The sequence below is a fragment of the Pyxicephalus adspersus genome, chromosome 7, assembly GCF_032062135.1.
Source record: "Pyxicephalus adspersus chromosome 7, UCB_Pads_2.0, whole genome shotgun sequence".
Taxonomy (NCBI): Eukaryota; Metazoa; Chordata; class Amphibia; order Anura; family Pyxicephalidae; genus Pyxicephalus; species Pyxicephalus adspersus.
This window is the reverse complement of record NC_092864.1, coordinates 19,097,919-19,124,055: the sequence shown is the minus strand read 5'-3', so window position 1 is coordinate 19,124,055 and position 26,137 is coordinate 19,097,919. Positions and strand designations below refer to the sequence as shown.

General features: G+C 38.9%; 1 protein-coding gene across 1 annotated transcript in view; it reads left to right on the top strand.

The window, feature by feature from the left end:
• MICALL2 (MICAL like 2) overlaps positions 1-24,900 on the top strand; it is a 54,196-nt gene extending 29,296 nt beyond the window's left edge. The window contains 11 exon segments of the mRNA XM_072417754.1: positions 1,017-1,588; positions 1,774-1,864; positions 5,002-5,174; positions 9,244-9,438; positions 15,430-15,485; positions 16,414-16,537; positions 17,839-17,929; positions 19,356-19,429; positions 20,511-20,625; positions 21,867-21,916; positions 23,507-24,900. Coding sequence (XP_072273855.1) covers positions 1,017-1,588; positions 1,774-1,864; positions 5,002-5,174; positions 9,244-9,438; positions 15,430-15,485; positions 16,414-16,537; positions 17,839-17,929; positions 19,356-19,429; positions 20,511-20,625; positions 21,867-21,916; positions 23,507-23,607 — 1,642 coding nt within the window. The 3' untranslated portion in view covers positions 23,608-24,900.
• Positions 24,901-26,137: the final 1,237 nt, after the last annotated feature.

The window sequence follows — 26,137 nt, the reverse complement described above, 5'->3', positions numbered from 1 at the left end:
AGCAATGTAAGAAGCATTCCACCCAATAACCACCACACTAATTTACTTTGAGCTGTGGATATATTAATCATATCAAGTGTTACCTAAAACTTGAAAGTTATTTTTATGTGATCCTATAGTAAAAAGGTTTTTAGACACTTGCTACACAAGGGATAGTTTGTCAATTGCATTACCTTAGCTGGGAAATATGTATTTCAGGGTGCTTAGTATAATGTTACATGTGTGCTTTCATTCTATGGCATCCATATAAAAAATAGAATACCTATGGGGGATATTGTTAATCGCTATCTTTTATGGATCAGAATTGGGCAAGTTCAGAAGCTTCTTGGACCTGTACCTTTTGTATCATTCAATCTTAAAATGTTAACAAGAGAGTTAATAGTTTTCATTTCTTAGTTAGCTTTTCCACTAGGTGTGATAACTAAGGCTACATACACACGCTTGATTATTGTTGTTGGAAACGATCTTTCACTATTGTATCCAGTGACAAATAACTGAAGGATCAATAAACGAGTACTGTACATACAGCGCCGCTCTGCTGTATGGAGAGGTGAGTGGAGAGAACGAATGAACAGCACCCTGCTGCGCTCTCGTCCCTTCACTTCCATTGTGGTTGTTCATGGATCTGCCAGGATCCATGAATGACTTCAGATGGGCTCTGTACATGGCAGATTCTGGTCCAAGACGAGTCCTACAGCTCATTAAGGCTGAGAATCATCTGAAGTGTGTACATACCTGATGACATGATGCAGTTTTAGGTGTTGACAATGCTTGAAGTTTGTTGCTGGGATAGCACCATATCACAGTTTTACGTGAGAAAAATGACAAAATCAACAAGTATTTTTGTATTGTAATTGTATAGTATCAGAAAAACTAGCATATTTGGATTGTGCTTAGGTTATGGGAGACTTCTAAATGACCTATTTTGATTTTTGCTTCGAGAAACTTTTTAATTTGTGTGCTAATGTGATGGCTGTGATGGGGATGCATTGTTAAAATATTTTTTATATTTTAAGGATATTGGATCCTTCACCTAGTGGATCAATGGCTTCCACACCCAAGAATGATCCGATGAGACCTGTGCCAAAAGAAAGGAAAAGTAAAGTGCAGATATCTGTTTCGAGTTCTGAGACACCAAAGACAACTCCAACATCTACCACCAGCAAGGGGATTACAACACCAAATTTGGTACCAGCACAGCCAACACAACCTGCACAGTCTGTGCAGCCCACACATCCAAGACAATCTGCACAATCTACTCAACCTACACGCCCTACACCTTCTATCCTTTCAACACAACCAGCCCAGCCAAAGGAGTCTACACAACAGACGCGGCCTGCACAGCCTACACAGCCTACAAGGCCAACTCAACCAACTCAACCCACACAGCCTGCACGGCCAACTCAGCCCACACAATCTGCACATTCTAAAGAAACTACACGTCCCACTCAACCTGCACAGCCTTCACAATCTGTAACTCCCAAGCATTCCACACAGCCTTCCCAAACAACACCATCTACAAAACCACCACAACCTGGTGTGGTGACCCCTGGCAAAAACCCTAAGTTGCCTGAACCATCTCCAAAGAGTGAGTGTTACTTGAATTTTTCCTTTTTTTTGTTCTGTGTTTACTTATAATAGAAATAAACCTTGTTTATGAGTCATCTGTACATTCCTTCTCATTGTTTTTCTGTCCTCCCCTTTATCTGATGGCATTGGACTGTGACTCAATTTTAGTTTCCTCCTTTTAACGAACCACAATCTTTATTTCAGCTCAAAATTCTGGCACCAAAGACGCAAAACTAGAAGCCCCAGGGGACTGGAGATCGATGCTCAAGCCTGTGGATAAAAAGCCGGCACAGGGGTATGTCCTGTAAATAAAGATTTACATCCAGATGTGAGAAATTATTAAAGAGAAATGTAATCTAAACATATTGTCACAACAATCCTTCCCACTTCAGAATTCTGCTAATTGGGCAAGTTAGAATAGCACTATACCTCCCCCAATATGTTATTCAATGCAAACATTGCATGTGTATAGAGCTATTGCTGACATTCACACGTGTGTAAAAGTCTTTGCTACTGTAAGGGTAATTACATTTTTCACATATTCCTGTTAATGCTGTATGTAATTGCCAACGCAGATAGAAAAAGATCACATTTTTCCCCTGTTGGATCAAATTGAACCAGGGTTTTTTTTCCTTCCTCTGGATCAACTATGTATATATGGTTTTATCTGGGATATGTTTTTCCCTAGGTGTTGAATTTGTCTTTTTTTTTTTTTTAACCTGACTATTATTATTATTAAACAGGATTTATATAGCCCCAACATATTACGCAGCGCTGTACAATAAATAGGGATTGCAAATGACAGACTAATACAGACAGTGATACAGGAGGTGAGGACCCTGCCCCGAAGAGCTTAAAATCTAGTAGGTGAGGGAATTTCACACACAATAGGATGGGAAATATGTAGTGGTGGTGTGTAGCGGTAGTTTCAATTGACAGAAGAAGACGGGTAGGCAAGTTTGAAAAAATGGGTTTTGAGCGCTCCTTTAAATGAGCAGAAAGTAGGAGCAAGCCGAATAGGACGAGGAAGACCATTCCAGAGAGTTGGAGCAGCGAAGGGAGATAGGACGGAAGTTGGAGGGTAGGGAGGGGTCCAGTGAGGGTTTCTTTAGGATAGGGAGAATTATGGCATGTTTAAAAGCTGAGGGGTATTTACCAGTAGAAAGGGAGAGGTTACTAGGTAACAATTGGTATTTTTTCCTATGGGATTAAAGGATAGAAAATGAGCTGTGTGTTCAAAAAATATGTCAACCTGTTGGCCATCTCTGCACATTTCAGCATTTCTTCATGCTTCATGCATTTTTTATGCTCTGCAGTGCATTTTTTAATTTATTGTGGTGTGTATTTTTTATACCAGGAACCGAAATATGTTTCTTGCCCATCCCTACTGATTTTATACAGAACACAAGATTTAAATGTTTGGGTTTTTTTTACTTTCTAAAGAGAAACTATAATATTTTTTATAATACATTTTTCTAGCTATAATTTATATAATCACAGAGAGAGAGATAGGATGGAGATCCTTTTAGCTTAGCGCTTTGCAGTAACCACCTGCTTACTTTTGGGTGGTTACTGAAGAGTTGGGTCACAATACAGAACGCTAGACAGTTGGGGTATAATGTAAAGACGATGGGAAAAAGGAACATACCCATCAGGTCAGTATTATAAAAATGTAACAAAGTAAAGGGCTTGGTAGAAAGCTCACAGAGTAATAGGGGTTTCTGTATTTTCCTATGGCAACAACAACCAAGAACACAAAATTTCTCATGTGTTGTCATGTCCACAGCTTATTCCTAGCTTTCTGGGGGGGAACACAGATATATAGTTAGATTAATTAATCTTCAAATTAAAAAGTTATCGAAAAACTATTGGGGAGTTTATTTTGATTTTTAAAAAAACATCTGAGCAGTAGCACAGGGCAATCAAAAACTTGTATAAAATATATATATTTCCCAGTCTTCTATTTTTTTTTTTTTTTTTTAGTTTATCCCTGTGGATCATTCTTCTTCATATAAGTTAAACAGGAATCTGTCTGTTGTGTTACTTTATAAGCCTCTTGCCTAGCATTTCCTATCATTGTCCTGAATTATTGTGTAACACTGATTAACTCCAGATCAGTTCCAGTCCTGTGTCAGATTGAAGGATCTCTGGGCTGTTTGAGACAGATGTGTGTTTACAAGATGTGTCTGGGGAAAAGCCCGGGGACTTCAGAGTTTCTGACCCCTCTGGCTTCAGAATGTGCACAGCTATTCCCTGTGTGTAAAATAGCAGTTTATTTTCTGTTAATGATGAGAAAACATCTTAAAACAAGTCAGAGGTTTCTGTTCCCTGCCAACAAATTCCTTTACCACATTTTCTTGCCTCATTTGGAAAGAAAACTTCTATTTCATTTTGTGCAGCATGATAGACACCCAGAAAAGACCTCTATAGCTCTTCATCAACCATGATAAGGCCTACACACACAAGATGATTTTAACTTCTGATTTGATCTCTGCTCTCATAAAGTGATTGGATCTAAATTGAGTTTTAAGTGATTGTAAGCAACTCATTTTTGGGATTCTGTATAAATTGGGTTTTCGATGGTAAAGAAGAGCTGAAAGTACACAAACCATGTCATGTGCATGAACGATAAGTCAAATCAGGTCTCTTTCCATCTGACAAAAATTATCCAGGGCAGAGTTGTTTGTTGATTGTTAGTTGGAGAATACGATTGAACTGTAGGTCTGATGCAAAATTTGCAGCGGATCTGCACGTGCCTCATAGGCCTTAAGTTACCACCATATGCCAGATTCATTGCCAAAGATGAACTGTACACAGACAGAAAATCCAATGTGTATCGCGATGCCACTTTTAGACAAGGTCTACTTACCCTGTGTCCCTGACCTTAGGAACCCCTTTGACACACACACACTAGCATACTTACCTGAATCTTGCAGCCTTGGTTTCCCACACTGTTTAACCGCAATCCTTTTCCTCCTGGCCATGTTCTGCATCTCTGTTAGATCCTTCAATCTTTCTATTGGACCATCTCTACATGAAACAGTCACAAAGAGTTAAAGGTTATTCAGTGCCCAGGCACACTTTTTTGACCCAAATCCTATTTCTCCTGGCTATGTTCTGCATCTCTGTTAGATCCTTCAAACTTTCTATTGGACTGTCTCTAGAAGAAACAGTCACAAAAAGTTAAAGGTTATTGAGTGCCCAGGCACTGTTATTAAAAAGAATTGTTTTACCAGAAGGTGTTAACATTGCAAGTGGTGGGATGGATGTACGCATATGTCTGGGTAAAAGGAGGGTATTTGATTAGGTTAATGGAGGGTGGGTGTTTTATATTTAATATGTACATATCCTTAAAGTTGCAAAATCTGATATTAATGTCATTATTTGAGGACTGCCATGTTGTTTTGCTAATAGTGCAATGTTTCTGCACAGACCTCTGCTTGAAATAAAACCAGCTACAAAAGAAAAGGAGACCACCAGCACACAGAAGAAACAGCCAACCATTACTACTGTCACTGTGACCATCTCACCAGGCCCTGCTGAGAAAGAGAATAAACCAGTCCCATCTGTGACAACCCCTGCCACACCAGTAAAGGGAGCCACAGGTAAAAGAATGCTGGTCACATGTAAATGTTGGTGGATGTGATTATGCTGTCCGATGTGAACAGTGTCCCTCATATAGTAATCTCTGAGTGTTTTGGTTGCAGTGAGACACCTATATAGCAAATAACATGAACTTAAAGACTTCACTTTCCTCAAATGGCTTAGCTTGGTTTAATATTGTATACCTGCACTCACCATGCCATTTCTTGTCCAGTACATACCTCTATGTATGTTTTGGCACTGACCACAGACCCTTAACCTTTTAAACCTGTAGTACAATTACAAAAAAAAGTGCCAAAGCCATGTCTAGATACCGATAAGCTTTGAGTTCCATGTTAAATTCCTTACATTGGAGCTTACTCCTAAGGCAAAGAATATGAGTATATTTCCCATGAATAAGCTAACATCAATGCACCCTAAATTTTTGCTGTTTGTCCATCAGTTGTTTAAATTTAGAATATCTTGTTTCTGGACATGGCAGTGGGAAGATTGATTGTAAAAAAGGCATTCCCTTCCCAATTATTTAATATTTGCTTCTAATGGAACTTGGAGATATTTAAAGAAATTCTCTGTTAAAAAGGGATTGGTTTGTGTGGAGTGAAGAATAAGTGTATAAAATATCTTTGCAGTCCCACTGTTCCAACATATTAATTTACTGAACTCCATCCAAGGTAATCCCTTAGTTGCTCCTTTTTTCAATTTATATTGTTGAGTTATACTGTATTTGACCTTTATTTGGAATTCTGACACCCAACCAAAAAGAAACAATAAGAAGAGATTGTTAGAGGAACCTCATAATGCTTTTATGTAAAGTGTGATGCTGCTGAAGGTCAATACAATTTTGTACATGGCCAGCTCCAGTTTCTGTCTGCCCAAAGAACACAGACGAATGCTATCGCTTTACAAATAAATATTAAATCTTACATGTTTGAAATCTAAGTAGATTATGATTACCTAAGAGTTGGCTTTTCCAATACCAAATAACATTTCTGTACATAAAACCCAGCTTAGAGGATACAGCCCCGTGTAGGCACTGTAGTATTATCAATTTTCTATTACATATGAATAGACAAATGGTCTGTAATGGTATTAAATATTCTGGGCACAACAACTTTACTGCAAATGGGTTTCTCTATAGGTATAAAATATATAAATCTACTTTAAGTTTACAAATGCTTTGCAAATCTATTTATTACTATGTAAGATTATTTTTTTCTTGGATAATACTGCCTCAAAGTTTTCATTGTTCAATGTGTTTATATCCATCGTTTTAGAAAAAGATTAATATTGAACATTCGGTCATCTGACAGAGGCAGTAGTGGTGAGCTGGTTGGATAGGAATGAACTTGTGTTTGAATATGTCATTGTATGTGCAGTGTTGCATGTTTAGTACTTGTGTGTTTTGCTCCTGCATGCGTGTGAAAGAAGACATTGAAGAGTATTTGTTGTTCACAAGGGGTGCTGGTAGCTCTTTTGTCTACTTAACCCAAATGTTCACCCAAGCATTTGTTGAAAGTTGGCACAATCTGCTGTGACCTAATTTAAGAACTGATGGTTCTTGGAGCCTAATTCACCAAAACCTGTTATTGCTATATCTACTGTAGACTGGTGGATGTGGGACATTATTATTATCATTAACAGGATTTTTATAGCACCAACATATTACGCAGCACTGTACATTAAAAAGGCACGTGTTAAATGTTTCACATTTCTTGAGGACACGGATATATATAGTATATATAAGTCCATCAAGTTCAACCACTAAGGAAATAAACATATTCCAGATATAAAACCCTATAAGACATAGTTGGTCCAGAGGAAGGAAAAAAAACCCTGGTACAATTTGCTCCAACAGGGGAAAAATTCCTTCCTGATTCCATGAGGCAATCAAATGTTCCCTGGATCAACAGTCTCTGCTATCTTTACTTTACTCCCTAATACCCAGTTATATTCTGTGCTTTTAGAAAAGCATCCAGCTTTTTCCTAAAGCAATCTATAGTAGTTGCTAAAACTTCCTGAGGGAGCTGATTCCACAGACCTTACAGTGAAGAATCACTTCCTTATCCAGAGCTTAAACTTCTTTTCCTCCAGACACAAAGAGTGCCCTCTTGTTCTTTGTATTAATCTTAAAGTGAATAATTGGGAAGAGAGTTCTCCATATCCACCGCTTATATATTTATACAGGGTGATCATATCTCCCCTATAAATAGGTATAAAAGATATAAGATGATAAAAGATATTGTACTGGAGCTTCAGCTGGCCATCCCAACAATTCCAAAGCCAAAACTCACTGATACTTTATTCATTAGAATGAAAAAAGATGGAGGCTTTCTAGATCATGCAGCAGGTGGGCAGAGGTGTTAACACACCCAGAACTAAAATATTAGTTTTGGACAGGCTTATCCAATTAAGCCGAACACTGAACAAAAAGCTGTATACACACCTTGATTACATATTACTGTAACATTTTTATTATTGTTTTAGAAAGTCTGATATCCGTGTCTTCTCTTTTCTCCACTGCACCACGGGATCACCAATATATTTGGCCTAATTGGTCTGTGAAGGGCGGCAATGCAGTATAGCATATTTTGTATTAGAAAAAAGCGGTTTGGCATTGGCACTCCATTTCTAGTTTTGCATCTTGCTGTGATCTTTGGATGGCATGTCACACAACCATTATCACTCATCTTCTTACATTTCTAAAAGGGATGCATATCTTCCCCTAGCAATCCAGTTCTATTGGAATGTTATATTGGGTGTTCTTCCAAAAAACACATCTGTGATCCTGTGCCAGCATGTACCTCTTGCAAAACATGTTCTGACGTCTTGGTTGAAAAGCCTTTTACTTGCGTGCTTTCTTTTTCTCTTCTGCTGGCATTGTAATTGATAAAACAAGGTTATGTCTAATAAAGTGTGAGCATGAGGGTTGTTATTCAGTGGTGTCGTTCTTCATGTAAGAGTAAACCTCAAGTTGTGTTTAGTTTCTTTTTAAAGTGGTTGTTGCTGCTACATTCTTAGGCATGTTTTATTAGACCATACATGTTCTGTTGCAGCCTTACGTTGGCTGTGTACAAACACTTCTGTCCATCTGCAGCAAGAAACGGATGTAGAAAAGCAAATATTGGACTGAGTCATCAACAGTGACCTGGAATATTCCTTCTCTTGTAGCCCATTTATTAATTGGACTTTATTTACATAAGATGCCAGCAGGCTGATAATATTACACAACAGAAAGATTGTAGAAGGCTGAAGCATATGTAAACACTAAAGGCTCTTTATAAAAAACGGTGAATTTGGCATTCCCTGAAACATTCCCCGGTGGAGAATCAATTACTGCCATAGACCCCCAGATCTATTTTGGAGCTTGAATCCCTGTCCAGGCTAGGCTAATTACTTTCTCTAAATAGTTTGGGGCGCAGAAGTTCTCAAAGTATTAAAAATAAAGAACTGCAAAAGGGGACATACTAAGAAACTGACACCAAGTTTTGAGAACTGCTGCTTTTTATGGGTTTCCTAAAGTGGATCATGCAAAATTTTGTTAGTAAAAAGCACCTGTGGGACAAAAGTTTAATTTGCGTACATTTTTCTTATCCTTACTTCTGCCTTCGGTGCCAAGGTGAGGATGCCATCAGGGAATTCTATGTAGCCCAGATTTTACAAGATGCTACTGCACTGTGCTGCAAGATTTGATTATATTAGATTATTACAACTGTGCAGATGTATTTTATAACTTTTTATTTTTACCTTCCTTTTTTTTTTTAAACTTGTCTAGACATTTAAGAGTTTTAGCCCTGTGACTTGCCTGATATGCAAATGACACATGCCATCAAACAGGTTGGGAGTGTGTATAACTGTATCTGTGGTAAAAAGGAACATATACAACTACAGGACTTTGATATTTGATACATTTATGCACTTTCCGAGGCAAAAATTGTTAGCAGAGGGGGAGGTAGGGTGGGGAGAAAATGGGTGGACAAGCCTCCAAGTATTATGGGGGTTAAGCTTAGCTGTACTCAGTTTAAATGTCTATGTATGATCCTTAAACTGTGTTTTGCATTTTCCTCTTTTTAGAGTCTACCAATGCAGCACCACCAAGAAGAAAACTTTTACCAGCAAAAATAGACTTGATTAACGATTGGCCCAAACCTGAGCAAAAGTGGCAAGACCGCAGTGTGAATAATGAAGAACAGGCACCAATGTGGCGGTCCCATTGGACAAATTATGACCCTGCCAACAGTAAAGACAAGAACAAAGATACCCTTTCTGGTAAGTGCAAACCTCTAGGTCAGGTCTGCATGGGAAGCCTCTATCTATCTGGAAAAAGCAGCCTGGCATATGTGCTTTACAGGTGGGTGAAAATGGCTGATAACATGTCAAATTCAGGTAGATCCTTATGATAATCCTTTTGTGTGCCTGGAGCCCAGCTTTAACATTTCTTGAGGACCTCAAGAACCTCATGACCTAGCCACTACCAGATTTATAGGACCCCTCATACAGTCTACCCTTGTTCTTCAGTCCCACAAGAATGATAAACCCACCTATGGGATATGGCAGGTGGGGAAAATGAATTGGGGGGGGATCATGTTGCCATATTCACTATGCAACAAAAATCTGAGGGTATTCAACTACCCATCAGTAATATATATATATATATGGGTGGATTGAATTTTTTTAAATGGTTACTGTAAACATATCAATCAGGCTAATCTCTGAGTAGAACTGTGCTTTAAATCCTCCAGCCTTTCTCATCCTTTCGCATCCTTAAAATATTGTTCAGGTCTTGGGGAAATGCTTCAAGAAAATAAAACAACCTCCACATCTCACAGTACATTAGCTTGGTAATAGGTGGGAAGCATGCATCTTACATTGCATGGGATGAATGCCACCCATACAGATAGCTAAAAGATCATTGCTGTCAGTGATAACTGGCCTGAGAGGCACAAACTGCTCTATACTCAAGGAACCCCTAGCAACCTCTGAAGGAACCTTAGGATTCCAAAGACCCTGGATGAGAAACACTGCTCCAAGACACAATACGAGAAGCAGTGAGGTGACTGGTCACCCCGCTCATAGGCAGCAGGCAATGGTGTGCAGTTCTATTTACCAGGTAGTAGCAGCATATTTCTTTTCCATTGAATGTCAAGAAATAAGTGTGTATCAGATGGGCAGTCTTCTGTTAAAAGCTGAACTCCGACTCAGGCATAAATGGATAAAACAGATCACAAAGCAATAGACAGAACGTGTCAGGCAAGTTACAAGATCTGTCCATATTGTTTTTTCACTTTAATAAGTCCATTCCGCCTCTATCTCCAGGCTCCCTTGCCTTCTCCATTGACATAAACTTGTCATGTCAGAAGAATAGACCTTACAATGGTAGGCAGAGCTCTGCAGACGATTTGTCCTCGGGGCAGTTTCAGCACATATTACAAGCCAGTGACCTCCCCACCCAAACACCCATGAGCTATTTTGATTTAATAAAACTTTCCTGTAGTTCCCAGCAGTGATAATTAAACTTGCTGCACACGTGGTATTTATAACTCTCATGCAGTGCGAACAGAGGAATGTGTGAGATATAAACATTGTGTCAGTGCTGCATATGATCCCAACAGGGGGACAAGTTACACAATGTGTGCCGCTCCTCTCTGAGTCACACTAATGACACAGGCAGTAGAAAGTCATTTTGTCAGGTGTGTTTCTCCAACCTTTACACCTAACAGCTAAATTTAGAGCTCATTTATTTATATTTACCCCTGACTTCCTTTAAAAGAAGATTTTCTTAAAGGAAATCTATAGTGAATAGATTTAAAGGCTTTCCCCCACCTACTAGCTCTTCGGGGAAGGGTCCTCTCTTCCTGTATCATTGTCTGTATTAGTCTGTCATTTGCAACCCCTATTTAATGTACAGCGCTGCGTAAAATGTTGGCGCTATAAAAATTCTGTTTAATAATACATTTTATTGGTGACCTCGTTTTTAACATTCTTTAAAAAAGGGAAATTCCAAGTAGGTATTGGTATTAAATTTGCTAAATTAAAGTTCTTCCAGTATACCAGAAAACATAATGCCTTATGTATGAATGAGTCTGTTATGGGAGAGGACACTACAGAGACTAGCAACCATGGCAGATTATCTACAGTCATTTTCATTGATAAAAAGTGATTGATCCTGATGGGTTTGTTTGGATGATTAACTGTGATCCTTTGCCATATGCCAGTGTTGTCCCTCAATGAACGATCATGCAGCACAGTACACATAGGCTGGTGGCAGAATGGGGAAGAGATATCAGGCGGGGCCACAAATATCCATAAATAAACAGAACGTTCGATTCGCTGTTAGTACAGTGAACTTCCCATCTAAACTAATAATCTTCCTGGGATTGTATTGTATGTAATCACATGCTTCACAGATGCCCACCAAGGAATCTTTCAGTTGTAACAACTTTTACTTGCTATCCGTATCTGATAGCATGCAGGGCCACTCCTCTATGGGTTCTGGACAGCCAAGTAAACCGTACACACAATGTAGTTTTGTTCTCAGTAAGGCCTTTTCTATCTACACTTGCCTCCAACAGTAAGTAACTGATTTGTAGTTTCAATGTGTAGATTACGAACAAATATATATATATATATATATATATATATATATATAAATATATTGTGCTTTGCATGGCCTTTTAAATCAAGTAATAATCCACTAAAAGAACCTAATTATATTATTAGTATTAATCAGCCCCTTTTAGCTGGGCGCACCACCCAGCGCTTTTCAGTACCCACCGGGCTGTTTTTGGGTTATTACTGAAAAGTTGGGTCACAATACAGGGGCTGCCACCCACCTACAGCTTCTTTCCAGCCAGATTAGAAAAAAATAGGAAAAATACTTATTAGTATTTTTTTAAAGTATTAATGAAAGGCAGCAGTTAGGTCCAGGTTGTTTCCTGAATTATAGGGCAAGGGTAGTAGAAGCAATGACTTCTATTTCTGGCACAATTTCTGTCACTGCCTGAATAAATGTATTGAAATTGGGTGAGAAGGTGAACCAAAATTACTGATAACAATTTTTCCCCATATGTGTAGCTCATGCCAGTATGCATTTAAACCCCAGCAGAAAAGTTGACCTTGACATTATTATACAGCCTGGTTGGAGGAGCCCCGCAGCATATATATTGTATCTCTTATTTCACCCAGAACACACAACTTTTTTTTCTTTTTTTTCACAAGCTTTTTTAACAGGATGAACAAAATGAGTAGTCTAGTCTTGTGTTATATGTTAAACTACAATGACAAGTGCTAAATGCCTTTGGGCTTTTAGCTAATGTCTTTCTGTTTCATAATTCATTCATCAATGTCTGGCCGGTCTCCATGAAGAACAGGTTCCTGAGTCTTATTCATAGAGTTTTGGCATGTGTTATTTCATTTGTTTAGCACAAGATCGTTTATGGTTTTACATCACTTAGTAGACACTGTTCAAATATGTTACATGAAAAGTTTGAATTTACAATTAGAAGAGAATGATAGAACTTTAGAGTTCTAGGAACTGGCGATATCCCCCGCAAACATTTCCTACCGGGACCGCTAGAAAATTGAAACAGCAGATGTGACGGGAACCAGAGAGACAGGATGTGGGTTCTTGAGTACCAGTACAAGGGGCCATATTTTAAACAATAAGAGCAGGATCAGGTCTGCCTCAGGATCGAGTTATCCTGCATGGCTCCAAACAGCTGGTACTTTGACAGCCACAGGGCTGTTTGTGGAAGAACCAGCCCTGTGGTGGAAGTGACCAAGTAGTTCTTAAAGGACCAGCGTTTGCAGATTAAACAGTGTTTGTCAGTAAGCGGTACTGCACTGTACTGCACTGGTCACTGTCACCCCCATTTATTCTCTGTCTGCCATGAGTAGAAGGTACTTTAGCTGGTTCACTGGCATAAAGAAACGGTAACTGCACCTCAACCTTATTCAGAAAATAGGCTGCAAGTGATTCTAGTGCAGCTATGTTGTACGCTGGAATGAAAGCCTTTTAGTCCTTTGTTGGATTTATACAACATTCGCATTTAGCAGATGTTTTTGCACATTCGAGTAGATTTGCCTTGACATCTGTTTTTTTTTAACAAATTGTGTTGATGTGCGTGGTTTGGTAAACGCATTACATTGATGTGTAGTGTTTGCAGCATTCTGAAGCAATAGAACATATTCTAGAGTTGCAGCATTTTACACCACATTTACATGGCAGTAATAGAGCTGCCCAGTGCAATTGCTCCACAAACTTTCCCCTGAAACAGTCACCATTGATTATTCCAAACAACAATTATCAAGCCTCTGTACAAGGGTTTAAAGTTTGCTGGCCGATAAGAACAATAAAAACAGTGCACTCCCTGTATGATTGATATCTTAATACTTTATAAACTGTTAGGTGGAACCATTGAAAAAGCTTTCCCTCCTCTAATGGTGAATTTACAAATTTGCATTTTAGGCAACGACAGACATGGGAAAGACCAGCATAAACAATGAACAAGGCAAACACTGCAATGTAAAATAAATGCTCAATACAATGTACTTTACTTTCATTTTAGGCATGAGAGTTGAAATTCTATTTTATTTTAATTTTGGATAGAACAGAGAAGGGGTAACAAGAAAAAGTTTTTTTTTTTTTTTTTTTTTTACTGGATGTGTTGCACTGAAATTCCCTTTGGTTCCTGTGCCATAGACACAAGAATCGAGTAAATCTCTGAAAAGTCGGGGAAATCCTTGACTGTGGAGAGATTTGCTGAAGATTTTCAATTTCTTCGTGGATTGATGACTCACATTTTACATTTTCCCTTGCTTGCCATACCAATAACATACAGAGTTGGTGAATCTGCCCTGAATGGGTTTTAGATCTTTCACACTGAAACCAAACCTAAAAAAAACTGTAGGTACACTTTGTCTTTTGTACATCCTCTTTTGCAACTTTTAAATTGCAGTTATAAAATCGCACATCTTAAGCCTTTAGGCACTCATGTCCTTCCTTAGAGTAAGGAAAACTAACAATCCTGTCCGGTGTGGAGTCCTCAAGTATGAAACAAGGTTCTCACCCTGAATCCAGACTGCCTGCTGTTTTTTTAGGTAAAAGGTAAGTTGGACAGTGATGAAGGAGGATCTATATGATTTACACTTTGCCCTGTGTCTACATGATCCCATACACCATGGTATTGGCAGTTCTTAACCCTGGACACATGGTAGGGGCCAACTAGTACAGCGTCTGGCTGCATTACATTCAGATGTTTTCCAATGCATAATGTTTGCATTTTGCTGCATTATTCTCATTGGTAGCTATGTCACTCCAGAGTCTAATTCAATCCCATCAATGTTATACGTGATCATTCTTCTTCTCTACATGTTCCACCAACGGCTCTGTAAACACTTCTTTTCTGTTGTTGGATATTTGCAAGTATTTTGTCTGAGTACAGGAAAGACTTCCATTCTCCGCAATACAACAATAAACTATTTCTTTCCTCTCGAGTCAAAAAGGAAACCGGAATCTGTATCTGATCAATGCAATATATGGAAGAGGAAAATGTAGACAAGTTGAGATTTTACATTTTTTATGCTTCCTGGAATGTATGTATAATCAGTGGCCCTCCAAATTTACTTCATGACTTTTTAACCAGTTTGACATTTTCCCACGTTATGAAACATTTTACAGATACTTTGGCAAATGCTCAATGGAAACTTTTTAAAGCTAAATGCCCAGATAGAAGACAGACATGTTAATGCAGATCATAATACATCATTTTTTTAAGGCAAGCAGTATAAATATCCAAATGTAATTTGCTATTATTGTGTTGTAGTCCTGACATAGCAAAGCTCAGACTGGGAGAAAAAGAAACCCCAGACGGTGCCAATCTGTGTTGTGCTGCAGTGCTCATAGGCTAACAAAAACACACTGATAGGGGGGGAGTAGAGAGACATGGAGATGACTAAGGCAGTCCTCCGCTTCTCCTTTACTGTCTTATCACTGGCCCAGGGAAGGTCAAGACTAGTAAAATGATATACATTAAGGTGGTCACATATGTACATCTACATAACCAATAAATGACCCCTAATAGCCTCTAGGAAGTGGATAGGACTTCTTATTCTTTCAGGCAGGATTATGGGCTAATATGATCATACAGGCAAATTAAGAAACCAAACAGCATGCAGAAATAAAGACTTTGGATTATGGTTGTCTATATGGAACCATGCAAAACAAATTTCAGTAATTTGTTCTTTCCTTTTCATTTGCAGTGAAACCATCCAGTCCGAGTTCAATGGAGGACAACAATTTGATCTCCCCTAGCAAGGTTTGTCTTTTCTAAAACAAGTTCATATAGCATTAGTTCATGTGCTGTTTTGTTTGTATTTATAGGAAAAATCAGTACATAACAGTAAATACTACAAACTGTGACTGTAGTGTACCTTGTATTTAAAAAATATAGGGCTCAATGTGGAGGCTTTGATGTCCTGCTATGTGTTTCCTGCGTAACGCTGCAGAACACTCCATGATAGGAGCGGAGCCCTCTAATATGACTTAGTACAATTTGCTTCACTCCACTGGGAGAAATCTTCCCAGTGGGGTCATAGATTGCAATGAACACTGGAAAATTGGTTTACCTATTCTGTATAAGTTGTGCCTTGGAAGCATGTCCAAGCATAATGGGCCTGATTTATCAAAGCTCACCAAGATTGGAGATGATACACTTTCATCAGTGAAGATGGGTGATCCAGCAAAACTGGAATGGATGTGGTCCAGGACTGAAAACATTTGGTAACGAATATAGGAAGAAATCCATTCCAGGTTTGCTGGATCACCCAGCTTCACTGATGAAAGTGTATCCTCTCCAGCCTTGGGAAGCTTTAAACTATCAGGCCCTATGTGTCTGGAATAGCTCATACATTGCTTTGTTTTGGAAGGGGATATCCAACACGCTCATAAAGGTGTGATGGTCAGGTTTTCACAAACTTTTCTCCATCTGATTGTATCTATAAACTGTTTATTTATCATACATAATCTATATACTATCTTCAACATGAAGGCACATGTACTAAATACAAAAGTGGGTTTTGTGCCCACACAAACAGTTCTTTCAGAGATTTTTAAAGTTTAACCATGTTTTCAGATGATTGGATTGTGATGTGCCAAATTCTCCTAATATATACACAGATGATGTGTTTTGAGCATATTTTGTCTGGAGCATTTGTAGGGTGAATAAGTCTTGTGTCATCTTGCAGTTCCGTCCAGAGTACATTCCTGAAGAGGAGATCCAGCGACAGCTGAACATCATCGAGCAGGAGCTGGACACCTTGGAGCAGCGAGGAGTAGAGCTGGAGAAGCAACTGCGCAGCTGTGATGGAGGTAAGATATTGAGAATCTGAAACTGACCACCTAATGATCAGGGGATTAAGGCAATTGTCACTTATCAAATTTAAAAGTGGAAAAACCCAAGACTCAATTTACTGTATGATAATTTATTGCTGTATATAGTGTGAGTCATTATTAGGGTCAACATTCTTGATCTGTGTCCAGTCTGTACTGGAAGTAAAATTCTTCCAAAGGACAGAGTGCCAACAATTAACATCATAAATTTCCTAAAGTTTAATTTAAAATACCTCAGATAGTTCCACAGGGCTCATTTTGCGGTTCTTCTCATAATCTGCTATTTGCATGGGTGTTGGAGGTGGAATGCATGTTGGCCTGTTACACAAAAAAAAATGACTAACCGTTTTTGCTGTGTTGGACACATAATGGGGCTCACCCATAAGTCTGGATTTCAGCTGTGTTGCTGCACCTTAATAGAGGATTGGAAAATGTGGATGTCAATTTTTCTGTATTTGTTGAAGCATAGGGTATATACACTATTAGAATTTCTTTATTGTCTTTTACCGAACATATTCCAATGTTAAAGATTTAAAGATAAACGTTTCTATGTACATCATTGCTGTTTTTATGTTGTAACATCAAACGCATGTATGTTACCCACATTTTAGCAAGCTGGGTGAAAAGCATTGTTTTGCTTTAAGCTTCTGTATAGGCCACAGGTCAGATTGTAGAACAGTACCACTGCCAGACAGTAAGGATTGGAATCTGCTTAACAAAACACAATGCGCTGATATGGTTGTGTTTGTTCAGTGGGTCCTCTTGGGGTGAACAACTTTTCCAGGACAGTGCAGTGCTCGGTTACTGCATGCCCTGCAAATTTAGTTAGAACCTGGCAGCAGGCTCTAATGATGTTTTATATATTAGCAGAAGGTCCCTGACTTTCTCTTGGAATATTATATCTTTGCAGTGGGAAAAAAAGATTTCAGAATACATTTAGGGGTAGTAGTGGGTTATTACTGTATTATTATTATTAATATAAATGAAATGGAACCTAAATAATGTAGGGAAACCTGTAAATTGTTTAAAGGGTGTTGGTGAGGATAAGAATATAAGAGCTGCCATTGGTGATAATTGCCAACTCTATGGTTGTCCTTCTGATCATGCCCTCGCTCTCTGATCATGCCCTCTCTACCTGACCTGGAAGTATGCAGAACAGTTGACACTTCAGAGTTTACTAGTTCCATGCTTGCTTCAGGTATAGTTTAGGATATATCATCCTTGGTAGCTGCTTGATTAAACAAATGATGTTCAAGTTTATTCTTTCTTGCTTTAATCAGATGAATCAGAAGATTTCCTTATGGTTGACTGGTTGAAACTCATCCATGAAAAACAACTTCTTCTGAGACAGGAGTCTGAGCTCAATTACATGTAAGTATCAGTCTCTTTTCCACAGTTCAATATTGCTTTCTTGGGAGTCTGCAGAATTAAAAGCCTCTGATATCTGAATTGTATGCAGCTGTTTAAAATAGGTTTAACTACTTCTCCTATCATTATGGAAAATGAATTCAAGTGAAATGATGTAAACAATAAATGTTGTATTATTGATTGCTTTCCTGGAATTTGCTGCATTGGATCAATAAGAGCAGTAAAACTTGTGACCATTAAAGCTAAGATTCATTTTTTCAAGTGTTGGTATTAGAATAGTTAGGATAAAATATCTGCCCGTGTTCTTTTTATTGTCCTGGATCTAGATTAGGCACAGTCCTTCTTCTGGTTTGAATGACCCTCAGAATGATCAAACCTTTTTTAAGGCTGTGTCCACGGTGGTCGTGATATTGCAGCGCATTTACTGCTTCCTGCCAGAGAACCACAGACTCCCAGGTGCCAGTATGGCATCTCTGTGGAGAGTGAATGGAGGTGACACTGAGTGGTACTAGTACTGTCAAATGTGTAGATGCTGGTCCTCTAAGAACCGCTGCTGTGGTGTTGGTGACCAAGCAAGGTGCCAGCCGTGGGCAGCTGCATGGGATTGCCCTTTGTGATCCCAAGCTGTGACCCCAAGCTGTGACCCCCTGGCCTTATTGTCTCCCTGCAGCCTTGGCTTACAGTTTAGTGCTACATAGAACAGTATTATCACAGCACAGTGTATTGCGGTATGTTGGAGTGCCTTCTATGTAGCAATAAACCTACTCCACAGTCCTCCGTGCTGAAGAAAAAGAAGAGTGACAGTACCCCTTATGGGACTGCATGAAAGATGCTTGTGGTTAAAGTATGTTTAGAGGTAGAGGGAGTGAGGCAAAGGACATGAAAAGGGACAGGGACAAGAGAGAGCTTTATAAAACAAAAGGATATGTTCTTGTATGTATGTTCTTATTGGATAATTGCGGTGTGGTGTCATTTAGAATGAATGACAATACATTGCAGTTATATTTGTTAGAGCTCTGTAGGACAATAAAATGCCACATTTATACTGGAGATCACTAGAAATAACAGAATGTGAATGTATTTATTACAATACTTATGGGCATGAAGCAGGTCTGAAGAATCCCCAAGGCTTTGATAATAACTACTCCTGCAAGCCTGGACTAGAAGGCTTTATTACAGCCCATTGTTTTGTTTCAGAATTGTTTGGTCTAGTTTTTTCCCCATTTCATACACATAAGACTTATGCAGTTTTACAATGTTTTGGTGCTTCTTCAACGGCTCAAAAAAACAGCAGTGGGAAGGGAGTGTGTGTTTGTTGGCAGGCCCTGGGTTTTGTAAACAAGCATTGATTGAAAGAAAGTAGCTTGGCTGGCACTCAACATTTGTACAAAGTACACAGACTTCTAATGGTTTTGTCAATGTTTTCCAGATCCAGGCAGCAGGCTCTGGAGGACCAACAGCAGAATGTGGAGACTGAGCTGCGTAATCTGATGAGCAAACCAGGTGAGAAGGAAGAAACCCTGATCTGACATGACATGGCCTGAAGGCTCGTGAGTCATAGATGTGAAGTGTGGTGAGCAGGCATGGGTTATGTTAGAAGCCCCGGAGCTCGACTATGATCTACTGACTGGCCACACCACAGAAAAGAATTAGTGATATGGGAGTGTCTTTCACTAGAAGACAGATTAGCTTTAGAATTACACGTCCAGATCGCCTGCATCTAACTGTGGCTGCATTGTTCACATAGCAGCTGGTAAAACTTTTGGTTTCAGCTTAGGGTTTGATTGTCATAGGGGTGACTTTTATTTTTGATGAGTGTTTATAACAGTAGAATATAATAAAACCACAAAGCTGTATAGTCATTTATAAGGCTATGTACATACGTCAGATGACTCATTCATTCATCCTTTAGTCGTTTGTCTGGAAATGATTGTGAAAGATCGTTTCCAAGGACAAATATCTACCATAACTACAGGTTGCATGACTGGAAGAGTTGTCTTTTTATGTTCAGCCAAAACTTTGTATTTGTTTTTAAATGAGTGTGGAATTATTGAATTATTATTAACTTGTATTTATATAGCACTGAGATATTACACAGCACTTCACAAAGTTCATTGTCATGTTACTAAAAGGAGCTCACAATCTAATGTCCTTATCATTGTCCTATGCCATTACCACAGGTTAATTGGCTTCCCTTAAAAATTGTCCTAACTGCATGTTTGGGATCATCTTATGTGTGTGTGTGTATGTGTATATGTGTATATATATATATATATATATATATATATATATATATATATATATATATATATATACAACATCCTATATATTATTTAACAAAAAAATACATCTTTTGCCATTCATACATAGGAAAAATGAAGCAACTGTACTAGTATCATGTATATGGGAATACATTGGATGTACCAGTGTAGCAAAAGTTTTAATTGGATGGCTGCAACTTCACATTAAGGGTTGTCTTTAAACATTAGTGGTTGCCCTGTGTTTACTGATGTATGTATTGTTTACTTCAAACCTTTATTTTCATGTGCCTAACCTACATTATGATCTTCCATGTCTTTTCCAGAACATATGAAATCTGAAAGGGACAAAAAGAGGGAGAGTGACCTTCTTGACAAATACTTGCTCATTGTTAATGATCGCAGTGAGATTATTGAATGTCTGGATGAAGATCGAATTAGGTAGGAAAAGTTTCCCCTGTCCTGCACAAAAAATGTTCTCTTACTCTTTAATGTAATGATGGTAACCCCAAGGCCAAGTAAAGGTGGCACAAGCCTGTTGCTTTTATCTTTCTATGTGGCCAGTGTGCCACTGTGATCCTTTCTCTTCTGGGCAACCAGCAAAGGCAAGTTAGTAGTGATCTAGGCATTTCTTGCAGCGCTAGGTCATCATGCCAACTATCCTATACTCAGCACATTGAGTTTTCTTGTAGCTTGCTTGACCACCTCCATAGTATGAGTGTTTCTAATAAAACTGCATTCTCTAAATCTTCATGTGTAGGCATTGTTGTGCTTAATATCTTTTAAGCCCTAATAATTTTGCATGAATAACTTGTATTGTCCGTGTACGTGACTGATGTTCTTTGGGTGCATTGACCATTAAATTTTAAAGCAGATTTGTCATTCTAAAGGTAAACTAGTTTCTCCATTAGTGTATCACTTGCTACTTACTATACAATAAAATGACCAATAAAACCAGAATGACAAGTTATTGAGCCGCATCTACTTTTATATTTCAGTACTTTTGAGGAGCGTCAGACTGAACTTATTGGGGGTGATTTACTAAAGCAAAAGGTCTTGTAGCATTTAGTTGAATTTTGTGTAAACTAAGGATACAAATAAGTTATATCCCTGTGGCCCTATATTAAATGAGTGGCACCTTTGCACTACAAGGCCCAGCAATAAAGTGTCATGTACTCTGTATCATATCCACAGAATAAACTTAAAGCTGACTCTACATTATCAAACCCCTCAATTGCAATAAGGGCACACACTCCTTTTTTTAAAGGTCCTCTTCAGTGACATCACTGGTTCTTCCTCCAGTAGTGGTGGTCATGAGTGGCCCTTACTGCAAGACAGGATGTAACTCATGTAATGACATATAAGCAATGCTTTGTGCTGCAGTACTATGATCCCAGGCTGGTGTGAAGATGTCCCTTTAGGGGGGCTGGACCACGACAGCCTGGGCACAGTGGTTTGAATGATGCTGGTCCTCATTCAGCCCAGAAGTAGAGCTCCAACTAGTGGCATAGAAGAGTTTCTGCAAGGAAATACACAGGGCTGAAGGTGAATATTGCTTAACCCCTCACCATTTTCTCTCAAACATAAAAAATAAAGTTTTTCTCTTATATAATTCAGCTAAATCTAAATAGGTAAGCACACTGAATGATTGATAATTCAACTTAATGTTTACCTTGTTACAGGGAAAAAGAAGAGGATGAAATGATGGAAAATATGATCAGAAAGCATTCAGGTGAGTGTTCTATGTCTGCTAGTCATTAACTAGAAGCCATATATCCGCATGCATTTTATTTCTTGTCTGAATTCCTTTCTGTGGAAAATCGAATATCTTTTATGTTTACTAAAGCAGAATTAAAGTTAAGATATACACCATGATGGTTAAGAGTAAGCTAATAACTCTTTGATTACTCTGGAATTTTCCAGCAAGGGGTGGGATTAAAAAGTGGCCACAGCTATAATGTTTTCTATTATCAGAAATAATTGCTCCCATATACCATACAGGGCTCCATTAACTAACTACCTAATTATCTTATAGAAAGTTTATTCTGCATACATGGAGTTTGCATGGGTATCTTCCTACATCCTAACAACATACTGGTAGGTTAATTGGCCTCCCTATAGACCCTGTTTAGGTACATTAAATTGTGAGCTCCTCTGAGAGATACTTATCACATGGCTATGGACCCTGCATAATAATACCAATCATCATCACCTTGAAGCTAGTTGTATATTTATGGTTGATATCCCATGTGGTCACCTTTGTGCATTGCCTTTTACTAATAGGGTGATATAAAAAACACTAGTGGTGTTAAAATACCAACCATTGCTTCCAGAGTATTAAAAAAGAATAAATAATAAGTAAGAATAAATCCTGTGATGCATGCCTGTAAATTGAGATCTGAGAATTCTAAAGTAATAAGGTGTGATATCAAAGAAATACGAGCAGAACAAAAGAAAAACAGGTTTGTGACCTGAGCCTATGGTCAGAAATCACCCGGCCATCAGCAGTATTAAATGTTCTTCTATGATTTGTTGTGGCATTCCTTTTACTCTCCCAGACCCTTTTATGTGTCTATGTGGGGAAAGGAAACATTAACCATTAACTTGCAATGCCAATAAAGTGCACCACATGTCATGGCAATGAAAGAGGTAAAACAAGGATAGTGCTGCAATAGCAGTCATGTTTTAAAATTTGATCTAGGCAGGATTTATTCATGTTGGTCCTTTCCCCTGACCTAAACTAACCCACTCTGCCTTTCTGGAGATGTTTGCTTACTGAGATCTGTTGACCGTGGCTCTACTGTTTGCAAACATCCAACGCTGTCCTGGTTGCAGCTGTGCATTAGAGCCTTAAAAACTTTTATGGTGCTGTGAGGCAAGTGGAGACATTCCATAGAATATTTTGGGGGTTTTATGAAAAAATGCAACCCAGAGAGCACCTACCAGCAGAACCACAGCATTTATAATGTGGCAATCATGCATCTGTGGTGGGTATGGAGGGGGCATGTATAGTCCAGGGAAAAGGGGTAAATGGGATAGCTGCACTTTGTATCTATATTATTCTCTGCACATACAAACCAGTAGCCCTACATTTTGTGACCTAAATTGGGTCACCTTTTCTGGGCAGGTTTGCTACCGTGACCCAGACAGAATTCATTAATCCTGCAGGTTGGTGGTTGAGCTAACATATCCATTTTGTAAATTGTTACAAAGGCCTTAAGGCCATAGATGGATATGGCACCATTCTGCAGGAGGCTAGGGCACTTCATGGTTTGTTGCACACTGGAATAAGAAAATTAACATTCGGACTTCTTTCTTTCAGATTCCCAGCAGAAGCAAACCACTCCAGAGCCAAACCTCAAGAGAAGATCCCGCTTCAGCTTCTCTGGCTGGTTAAGACCAAAGGATAAAAACAAAACTTAAGAAGTATGGTGTTGGACAATTATACATGTCGTGCAATAAGTACAAAACATTTTTTTATGGAAACACTGGATCACAGTTGACACTACGGCATATACTACCCTGAGCTGTCTCCTGCCTGTACTGTCCAGGCTGTAAATGATTGTAGCCTCAAGCTCATTGACTCTTGTCCGGACGCTTTTATTTAGACAACTATGAATATGCCATGTGAAAGAACCTTTGAGATTATAGTGCATGGAGGCAAAAAAAAAAAAATGGCCTTAAAGTGAACCTGTGCTTTGTCTACACACGGCAAGGTAACATCAGTTTAGATCTATCCCCTGCAGCAATCTATATACATGATCGCCTACCACTCTATGGGTGCCAGAAAATGAAAGTCCCCCGTGAACTCCAGCTTAGTCCTAGTAAGAGCTTACACAGGTCTGAGCATTCACCGTCCACCCCTATTACAGCGCTTGGTGAATGAAAGGAAACGAGTCACATGATCTGCTACCCAGCAGTACCAAAGAAAAAAGTAAAGATGTTCTGCTGCAGGGGTTGAAATCAAAGTGAACCTGTTGGTTTGTTCAGCATTTTGCCACGTTTTAAAAAAAAATCTCGTGCTGCTCTTTATTTGCCTTATTGGCTTTCAAGAGACTCTACTGACTGCTGTCAAGTGCCTGATACCTGTGCTTTTGGTGTGTATGTCTTCGAATGCAGTGCCGTATCTTCCAAACTTTTAGAAAACTCTAAAATGCAGCAAAGTGGCCAGGAATTCCTGGGAACATTGGCATTATTCTTCTTAAAGGGTATTTATTAAAATTTATATAGAGGAGCAGGGTATACTGCTTGTCCGCATATTTGGGACCAGATATGTACAGGCATAATCTAGGTTTGCCAAGCCATTGAGACCTAGATTATGCTTGTGCATGGCTTGGTTTTTACTAGGCTCAAGCCTTTACTTACACTTTACACCCCCATGCCTATACCTTCCCCAACAATCAAGCAGTGTCAGCTCCCATAGTGTTATCTGAATAGATTTCTTATCATTTTTACCTACTTATAGGTATGTCTTTAGGAGTTATTGCACTATATGTGTGAATAACCCCTGCTAAGTAAAAGGATTTCTACAGTCCTACTCCCTACAATCACACTCTTTAAATTCCTGAGAACTACTTAGCTCCGTGACACTATTTCCTGTGTTACTTTGCCAGGAAACAAATACAGATGTTTTGTGCACTTTTACTTAAGTAAGCTATTGTGTGTTTCATTTTTTATAAGATAGTTTGTCTTTTTAATAAATGTATATAATTATAATGTGGTGATGGATCTGTTTCATTCTAAATCCATAGCTGAAGCATCCACAGGGCAACCTAGGCAGGAACCTATGGCCCATTTGATGCCCAGGGGTCCAGTTACGGCCGTGCTAGAGCAGTAAACCAAATGGATCACGGATACAGTGTTTACCAGGATTAGTCAATGGAATGGGACTGTTCATGATCTTAGGCTACGTACACACATCAGATGATTCTTGTCCGATACGAGTCTCAGGTCTTGGACGAGAATTTGACGTTTACAGCGGCCGTCCGACGTTGTTATTGGATCCATCCTGGTGGGTCCACGAATGATGGAAGACGAACAACTGCAATAGAAGTGAAGGGAGGAGAGCACAGTGGGGTGCTGCCCGCTCATTCTCCCCCCTTCACCTTCCCATAGAACAGAAGGGCGCTTGTTCATTCATCTTTCTGTTTTTTTTTTGTCATTGGAAACAATTGTGAAAGATTGTTTTAAACTACAAAAATCTAAAGTGTATATGTAGCCTTAGTCAAGCTGCCTATACAACAATATGAAAAGTGCAATGACCATCTTCAGAATTAAAAAATAAATGTAAAGTAAAATGTATTAGGTGCAGTTGTTGACCTGCATGCCATATATCTCAACTTTTATAGATATTGACTTCTGTATATCCTTCTCAGTGAGTTAGGGATAGTTACATTGCGTTAAAATAAAATTCCGCTTTAATCGGGTACCTAAATAGAAATAAAAGCAATACCGACATCTCTTATTTCAATATTAGTATTGTATATGCTATGTGCTAACTCCCAGCATCTAAGCAATGCATTCATTATACTGGGGTAGTGATACTCAGCACTGTTCTTGCAAGAACTCCATGACACTTGCATCCGGGTAACTTCTAGATCTCCAATATTTACAGCAGCTTATTCCCTATGACATGAACTGGGGTTTATTACTGGGAAAGGGACAGTTCAGTGGCAGACATAGCTAACACTGGCTCCTGTGTAGAACTGATTTGGAGCCCTTGTTGGCTGAGGAAAATCTGTGGCCCTTGTGCACACATTGCACCCCCCCTAAGTCCACCCCTGGAACAGTTGTAAGTACTACTCAAGATTCTGGTTTAGAAGGGGAAGGAAATAAAGGTTTGGGTTAGTATGCACAGAGCAATCACACCCAAAGGTCAGCCATCTCTCGTCTGACCAAACTTGTTTTCTTGCAATGTGTCATACTTTCACTTCTGTACAATTTCCCATCTGCT